Here is an 8,708-nt window from a genome sequence, read left to right as displayed (position 1 = left end):
GACCCCCAGGGACTTTTGGCCAGCATGGGGGGGGCCTCCTGACCCCCACAAGACTTGCCAAAAGTCCAGCGGGGGTCCGGGAGCGACCTCCTGCACGCGGGCCGTATTGCCAATATTCAAAATGGCACCGGCACTACCTTTGCCCTCACTATGTCATACGGGTATGACATAGTGAGGGCCTGCGTACAGTGACTGAGCTTTATCCCATGTCAGCTGCTGCTGGGCTGGGATTTAGTATATCATCTTGTAGATACAATGTACCAATTTATACATTTTTGCTGGGTTCATACAAACAAAATACAATAGCTTCTAGGTAAGGTAAACAGGTATTGCTGTGCCAAGGATAATATGTATTTTTCCCCAAAACCGCACAAAGTAGTAGAAAACAAGAGTAAACAATTAGGCAGACTGGTGAGCCAACTGGCCGGTACGTGCCATCATTTACTGTGCTGTTATTTTAATAGCATGGAGGCTGTATGTGATCTGTTTATTGGGCCGATTAAAGAAAAACACTACAATAGCCATAATTCGCTATTGGCCCGATTTACTAAGGCTTTTCTGCCATTCGGCGTCTACAGCGGCAGCGGTGAAGGCGAAAGCTTAATAAATCAGGTTCTACGTTAGCTATATTAAAGAAATGAGTACATTTCATAAAACAAAAATGAGTAGAACGATAGTGCAATGAACTTGTAGTATATAATATAATCCGTAATGCTAGCTTTCCTTATTCATTTTACACTTTTAACCTGAGTGAAATAGCAACCTTGTCGAACTCTTACAAAATAAGATCTTTATTTAAGCAGCGCTGTCTCTCCTTCTATCAGCCTTTTCCTTCCTTTAAAAAAAAAAAAAAAAAAAAAAGGGACAAACCTACGCCAATAAGTAACAAATCTCTGTAACCTGAACACACGACAGAAAGCTAAAACAAACATTTCCCCTTTTGGCCACGTCCCCACTGCTGGGAGACTTGAAACGTCGGCGTTATACGATTACGGCCTGCCGTCCAATCACGTTCTCCGCACAAAGGCCAAGAAAGCCGCAGACGTTTCACCCGTCAGAAGTACAGTTTAAAAGAAACACGTATCACGTCAAAACGTGAGCCCGCAAGCGCTCGACGCACCGCCACCTTAGCCAGTGAAGTTAAAAATTACAAATGTAAGATGCACGCCAATCACAGGGAGCGGGCGGGGCTATGTATGTATGTAAATTAGCCCCCGTGACCGCTGCCTATTGAAAGCGTCTGCTCCTTCCCCGCCCACAAGAACGGATCCACCTTAAACTTCCTGTGGCTGCCTCACTATGGTCTGCTTTCCCCGGGCGCCGCTCATTGGACCGAGGACACGCCTGTCTACTTTTTTAAAAGTTACAAAAAAAAAATATATATATATAACAAGCCCTAGGATTTTTCCTATTTAAACAATCGTTGACTGGTTTAAAAAAAAAAAAATCCTTTTTTCGAAAATGTTTGTGAGTTGTCGTTCGCATGCACATGGGTGAACGAGGCATGCGGACACACGCGGAAAAACCCAGAGAGTCAAACGAAAAGGCGAAGGGTGGCTCCGTCTGTACGACACGCCATGTTTGCAACGCTTGCAGAGGCTCTCAATGATGCAATCCGCCCTGCCTTTGCAGCAGTCTGCATGGCTCCCTAGAAAGGCGGAGCTGGGGGGGGGGGGAGTTAGGGGGCTCCCTCCGCTTTAGGTCTCGCTCCTTTTTCCGTGGGGATGGGGGTAAAATGCCTCGGGAGTCCGTGGCTGCACTCAGCCTAGCAACACTAGCTGTGGCTCTTTTCTGGTTTGGAGTTGTTTTGATTTCAGTCCGGCTTTTTTAAAAATCAGGGTGTGGTCTCAGGTGAAAAAGACTTCGGCCGATGGCGGGGGGAGGAATAAACACTTGCCTCTCTGGTCTGCTTCTAGGAAATCGAGATATGTCAGACGCGCTCCAATTAAGTAAAGATTAATAAATAACTTTATAGGTGCTGCTTATGCGTCTGGTTTAGTGCCGAGGAGAATAATAGCGGTAGTAGAATATACCCGGCCAGGAAGCTGCTTTGCCGGTGCGGGTCTCGCTGAAGCACAGATCTTGCCCGGCGCCTGCTCCAACCCTCCAGACAGAGCCTTTTACCGGAGATTAGAAATGTCTGCATATGCCTAGCACCAAAAGTGACTTTCACTTCACGCCTTTAGAGGTTTGGGGTGAGGGGAGAAAGAAGGAGAGGTCCCAATCTATAGAGTGATGAAGGCATGGAACAGGGTAATAGCAGGCCGGATTTATCGAGGTTTGTAGGAGATTTTCAGATTTCTTCCAGCAGTGCGCAGCGCAATAGTTGCAGCTAAGACCGGCACCGAGTGTCCCAGTTCCAAGACACTTACTGGTTTGGGGGAGGGGGTACGTTTAATGAGAAGCTGAAATCGACAAAAATCTGTCTTATAACCAGCGATCGTAGATGAGGGGGGGGGGGAGAGAGTTTATGAATTAGAAAAGAGTTGGAAAGGGTCCGCTTCTGCCTCTACGAGGGGGCAAAAAGTTGTCTCCTGAATGAGTAATTCAGGGGCCCTCTGGAGTGTTGCCCCCAGAAATAAGTTTTCCAGTGGATGGAGACTCATTTGATGACGCTGGGGGACCACTAAGAGACATTTATGTTTAGAAATTAGCTATTTGGATCCTCTAACCTTGGGTAGGTGTCATACTCCTAATGAGTTTCAGGAACTAGTAAAAGTATAGCAGGCAGCGTCCCAACCATTGAACGGAACGCGCCTTGTCTACTCGGGGGTCGGGGCTTTTCCTCACCAACAGCGCGGGGGCAGAAGTATGCGCGCCAGTCAGAACCATCCACCCATAGGCAAAAGTGGGAACTATTCGAAACTAGTAGCTAGGGATTTAACGCTGAATAAGTGCGAAGGCAGACATGGGACCTTTGCAGCTGGGAGGGAATCTGCTTCTTTGCATAAAATCCCCACGGCTTAAGGGCAGTTACGTGCAGGAAGGAAGGAGCAGGGTCCATGGAGTAAGGCCTTCATTGTATTTTTTTACTACTTTGTAGATCTGCTCCGATTCATCCTGTTGGGTTGGGTGGTTTTTTTTGTTTTTGGTTTGTTTTGTCGAGGCTGTGCTTGTCACGTCGCTCTCTTCCTGTGGTGATGCAAGCTCGTGTGGTTTTATGTCAGAAGGGTGGACGATAAACAGGAGACTCGCGCATGACTTTTTTTTTTTTTTTTACTATCACAAAGGTTTCAAGTATTTTTGCTGGCCAGATGGCAAAAGTTCGTGCTTCACCTAAAGCACGAAGCCACCTTTCCCAGCATCGTGCACCTCAACGTTTCAGACGGAGGGGCTGTTTGCTGAGGGATCTGTTTGCAGTTGGGCACAGGTGTGCTTTTTAAGTTTGCCTGCTAGGATTCATGTGCAATATGCCCGCAGGCAGCCCCGGTGGGGTTTGTGTGTGTGGGCTGAACTTATCTGTAGTGTTAGTTTTGTACCAGATGCTGTCGTTCCTTGGCCCAGGTTAAAGGCCATTCTAACTGTACCCTAACATCGGTCTGAAGATTGGTTTAGAGCTATACACTGGAACTTTACCTGGAATTAAATTATACACCATGGGCCCAACCACCCCGTGAGGGGAAAATGTTTAATGCTTTAGAGGTGGATTGAATTATGTACAAAGCCATTTATTTCAACTGGAAAACAATTTGACAACAGCTGATTGCAGTGGATGTTACAGTGTATTTATCTCCATACTCTAATATGTAGTTATATTAAGCCACAACCATTAATCCAATGTAGTCTTATGTACACTACTTTTTGACATTTTGAAGGGGAAGGATTTAGTTTATAGCCAATTTGAAGCAACTATTCCTATCCATCTATACTTTTTTAGGTGCTAGTTTTTAAGTATATATTTACACTGTCTGATTAAAAGGTAGTTGAAGGTTGTGCTTTGTTAGGATTTAAATACTATTTTGGAAAAATGTAAATGAAATGCCATTAAATAGTTTTAAGAGTTATTTTCTAATAACAAATGCACTCTATATTCATACTCAGGAAACTTAAAACAAATGAGCATTATTTGTTTGAAGTTAAAAGGACAAAGTCCTTAAAAGCAATTAGTACCTTTTCCCCAGTTATGAGATCCTACCTTGCTCTAGAAAAAGTAGGAACGATGGGTATCTTATGGGGAAAAATATATAGAGATCATAAAAATAGTATCCTAAGTGCATATTTTTCAGAGCATTCAGCAGTGGATTCGTTAGGAGAGGAAATCTGCAAAACAAAAAAGGTGCAACCAACTTGATCTATTATGTACAAATGGTCCTGCAGCCTTTGAACACTATTCTGCCAGCACATACTCCTCCAGCAGATAAAAATCAGGATTTGGGGATATGCAAGTACAGCAAAGTCAGTTTAAAAGTACGGCAGTTTTCTTTATTGATTTTTTGATGTGGAGCAATGATCAACATCTTTTTTGAATGATGCACAATGGTAATCATAAACCTGGCTCAGTCTGCAATGTTATACACAGCCATATTCTTTAAGAAAAAAAAGGAAAAGAAAAAAAAACCTCAAGTCTACAAAATAGAGAATTTACAAAATGCACAAAACACATGCCACTTTGGCTTTATGGGGAAAATTCTAAATTAAAAAAATCTGTTTAACATAAATAAGTTAGTATAATTTCTCAGTGTCTTTACAGAGTTATGTACACAGGTACACTTCAAACTTTTTTTTTACATGAAGATACACAGGCAATACAAAAAAAATACTGTTTAAAGACATAACATCCCACCTTTTAGGGTAAAATTAGTGAAAGCACCATGGGAGATTTGAACTTTACAATGTTCTGCCTTTGGACTATATGCCCCATTTCCAATTTAAAACATTCTGATCAGAGACAGAAAAAGAACTGTCTTGTTAAGTTAGACGACCAAATGGATATAACACAATTATCATCAACTCCCTCGCCCCAACCTTTCCCAAATAACGGAATCTTTTTCCTTCCTCCCAGGTACCAAACTTCAAACAGATCACTAATAATCAGTTCTTGCCAATGTTATATAAACCAGTTTTTCGAAATGACATCGCAGACCCCCGCTCAAGGGATATTACATCTTTAAATAAAAATATATTAAAAAAAACCTACACTGTTTCTTTCAGGCAAGCCATACAAATTTATTATTATTATTTTTGCTGGCTAGATTGCAAAAATCAAGTTCCAACCAATGTTATCTCCCCAAAATAGGTTTTTATGTGCTAGACATGAAAAGTAAAAAACTATATACACAGGTAGTACAATGAAGCAACTAAGGAAAACCTAATTGCACAATGCTACATCCATGATTTTGAGACAGATCTTTTAGGACTGCCTACATTATTAAGTGTTTTTCAGTGCTTGTACAGTATCTCATCCCACGGAGAGTTTAACGATATGTATAACTATACATCTTCCTCACTTCATCAAGCACTGGCGTATCCGATGAACAAGGAATGCATCTCAATTCTGCAATATATAAACAAAAAAAAAATTAAGTTTTTCCAGGGGAAAATATCTTAAATAGTTCAAGTTAAGCAAGGAATACAATCATGACCATATTTTTCTTTCTCTATGGGGAAGCAGACATCAAAGCGAATTCGACAGATCCTCCACATAAAAAGAAAAAGTCAAATATTGGTGACTATATCTGTGTAATTGCAGTAACCGCACCAACTGGGGACTGGGAGATCCCCTCTGCATCCTCTCTTATTTGAATTTTGAAAAATAGTTTTCAGGATCTCTTATTTTCAATCAAATACAAAAACATCTCACCAAAAATAAAGGATCAAATGCCCAAAGTCACCTTAACCACAAAAAGAGTTCTCGGGTCAAAGCAGGGCCTAGTTGTAACTATCTGGTTTGCTGAAAACCGAAAAATATCATCTCTTTGTTTTTTTTATCAGCATGGGCTGGTCTGTTTTCTTCATTTCATGGTTTTGTTGTCTTCACATTTTCAGCCTGCATGACAGCTCACTAACTACTCCATTTTCCCTCCAAACACCCCAAATAAACATTGGGTAGTAGTAGAATTTGCATACACATGCCTGCTGACGTGTTACTGGTTGTTTACCCCCAACCGAGTTTATCGGTTTCAGCATTTGCTTTATGTCTTAATCTGCTGCACGCAATCAGACATACCATTTCTACTTTTGCAATACTAAACATACTTCTTATAGCTACAGGTGAAGTCCTAAAAAAGCAGGTACACTGAGATGTATAAATTAATGTAATCAAGTCAGTTTTTTGTTCCCTAAGTAAAGAGCTTTGCAGTTCAAGCAAGTGCTCACCCTCATCTCTTTTCAGTTAACTGTTTAAACCACAAAGCATTGTTATTTAAATTGAGTAACTTTTCTGCTGGCATATTTACTGTTCATTTTCTAAAATTCTGGGATTCGAACCTTCCCAAAGATTGTTGGAGAGGGAGCCTTAAAGAATCCATTATTAAAATCTAAGACCTAGTCTAATGAATACGCCCTTCCCCCCACCCCTCACACCATATTAATATTAAAAGAGAGTTAGAGTGCTAAAAAGTACCCGCACAACCAAAACCTTTAAAACACCGAATTTATAAATTGACTCTGCTGGCTAAAATACACAAAGTGTTACTTTTTTTTTTCTTTAAAGCGTTTTTAGAGATAGAATCAGTCCCCCTCCCCACCATTCTAATACATAATTTTCAAAACAGAGAACGAAACATGGGCATTCCTGCATCCTCCTGAGGATTTATTCCACCTTATAGGGCATTACATCGACCCTGGATGTAGCTGAATCTAAACTGTACGCACCGAAAACACTTTTACGTTTGATGTCTCCTGGGACTGGATTTCTTAGGCGTTTGCTCCACTGTGGAATTGGGTGAAGCTCCTGAAGCCGTAGTTTCTGTTGTGTTGGCTCTTTTGTTCTGAGGAGAGGAATCTAGAAACAAAATTGTAAAAACAAGGCCCAATATGAAACATTACTCATAGCTGTTTTGTTTTGTTTTTTGCTGTTGATCTGAAAAAAAAAAGTGGGTAGGGGAAAGCGACAAAGTTATAGTTATGTCGCACCAATCTTATTAAAAGGCAAGATATTTTTGGTCTACTTTAAGACAAGTACCACTCAAGATATAAAACACGCTTAAACCATTCATTTTCTCCTCATTCTACCTGTATTAATGATTTGTGAAACTCATCAAAGCCTGACAAGAAAAAACGACTCAAAAGTTTCAGGCATTGTAGGGATTACTAGATGGAGGGGTTATTCTTGGGGCAGTTTGCTGTAAATTTCCGACTGACTTCAGAAGAAACAAAACAACCAGCCACCAAGTTACAGGTGGATCACGTCTTTATTGAACTTTAAACTGGCACACACCTGATACCAGGGAAAAAGAATGTCGCCTGTACCTTGCTTGCTAATTTTTATTTTTTCTACATCTTATTAGAAGTCAAACCCATAACTGGGATGGTTATCTAAAACCAAACAAAACTGGCTCACCAATATCAGAGCATCATTCTACCTCTTTTTTAAACTAGCTAGAGACAGTTAAAAAAAAAAGTTTTTCAATGCGTTATTTACCATCAGTGGCAGATCTTTTCCTTTGCCCAGTGCACTGGTCTATCAAGTCCGTTTGGCTCTCAGATGTCTTTTGATCTATCAAACGCGCGCCTTCTGAAATTCCCTGAGACCCAGGAAGGATAACTGCACGGCAATTCCCGTTTACATCCAAACTCTCGATGTTGCCAGACATGCAACTCCTTTTGAATGGAGCTCTGGAATAAAAATCAGGCAAGTCTCCCTGGTCCACAACTTTCCACTTGAATCTTCCTTCCAGGGGTCTGTGATTTCTGAAATCAAAATTCCACTTATTTTGACATTCCTTCTCCGAGTCCTTCTGGTATTTCTTGAAATCCTTATTTAACTCTTCGTGATCCACTTGCCCAAAGAGATTTCTGCAAGCTGAAGGTTTGGGATACTCCTGCGTTGGTCCATCGGTTCCAGGGAAGGGCTACCGTTAGAAATACGAACATTTGACATTTTTTCAACCTTTCTTTTTAGATTCTATATACCCCTCTCCCCGTTTTAGGATGTACTTTAGTCCCAAGAGAGAAGAAATATAGTCCAAACTTGAAGGGGCGGGGGAAAGAAATAAGCTCTTTTCTTGATATTTAAGGGAAAAAAAGGCTAATAATGCAGCGAAGATGTGGGAGGAAGAGGGAAAAATCAGGCTTCAGCTTCAAGTCCAGGATGGTGCAAACCCTGCAGGTCACCAAAACAAAAGTGCCGTTTTAAAACCTTTGCGATGGTCAAAGCTGTCCTGTAGTAAAGACGGAAAAAAACAGAAAAGACGAGCCTTTTTTTCAGTATCCCAATATGGCGATGGAAGGGAGGCTGACGAAGAAGAAAATTATTAACATGGCAAGTCTATTTAAACAGAGAAGGAGATCGATTGGTTAATGCTGAGGGTGCCGCCCCATCCCCCGCTGTCTGCGTTTGCTAAACAGCCTGCTTTTAAGGTGGACCCACTAGAATCCACCCTTCTGTGCACCAGCAGTAAACTGAATCACTGTGGATGTCAACAAGTTAGCAAGCTTCTCCCAACTAGCAGGGTTTCCCCCAGGTGAAGCTGTGGCTGCAGACATTTCGGTGCATTAATTCTTACTGCATATCTTGCTCTATAACACTCCTTGGCTGCAGCTGAGAA

The 8,708-nt window shown here is 41.4% G+C and overlaps 1 protein-coding gene across 1 annotated transcript; it reads right to left on the bottom strand.

Moving 5' to 3' along the window:
* Positions 1-5,349: 5,349 nt before the first annotated feature.
* On the bottom strand, positions 5,350-8,418 carry LOC115090619 (cyclin-dependent kinase inhibitor 1B-like). Its single transcript, XM_029599978.1, is given in 4 exon segments — positions 5,350-5,494; positions 6,814-6,943; positions 7,583-7,984; positions 7,987-8,418. Coding segments are annotated over 3 exon segments (576 nt in total). The 5' UTR covers positions 8,042-8,418; the 3' UTR covers positions 5,350-5,494; positions 6,814-6,824.
* Positions 8,419-8,708: the final 290 nt, after the last annotated feature.

This window comes from Rhinatrema bivittatum, chromosome 4 (genome assembly GCF_901001135.1).
Source record: "Rhinatrema bivittatum chromosome 4, aRhiBiv1.1, whole genome shotgun sequence".
NCBI classification, from domain to species: Eukaryota; Metazoa; Chordata; class Amphibia; order Gymnophiona; family Rhinatrematidae; genus Rhinatrema; species Rhinatrema bivittatum.
Note: the sequence above shows the minus strand (reverse complement) of the source record. Positions and strands in the feature narration are given on the sequence as shown.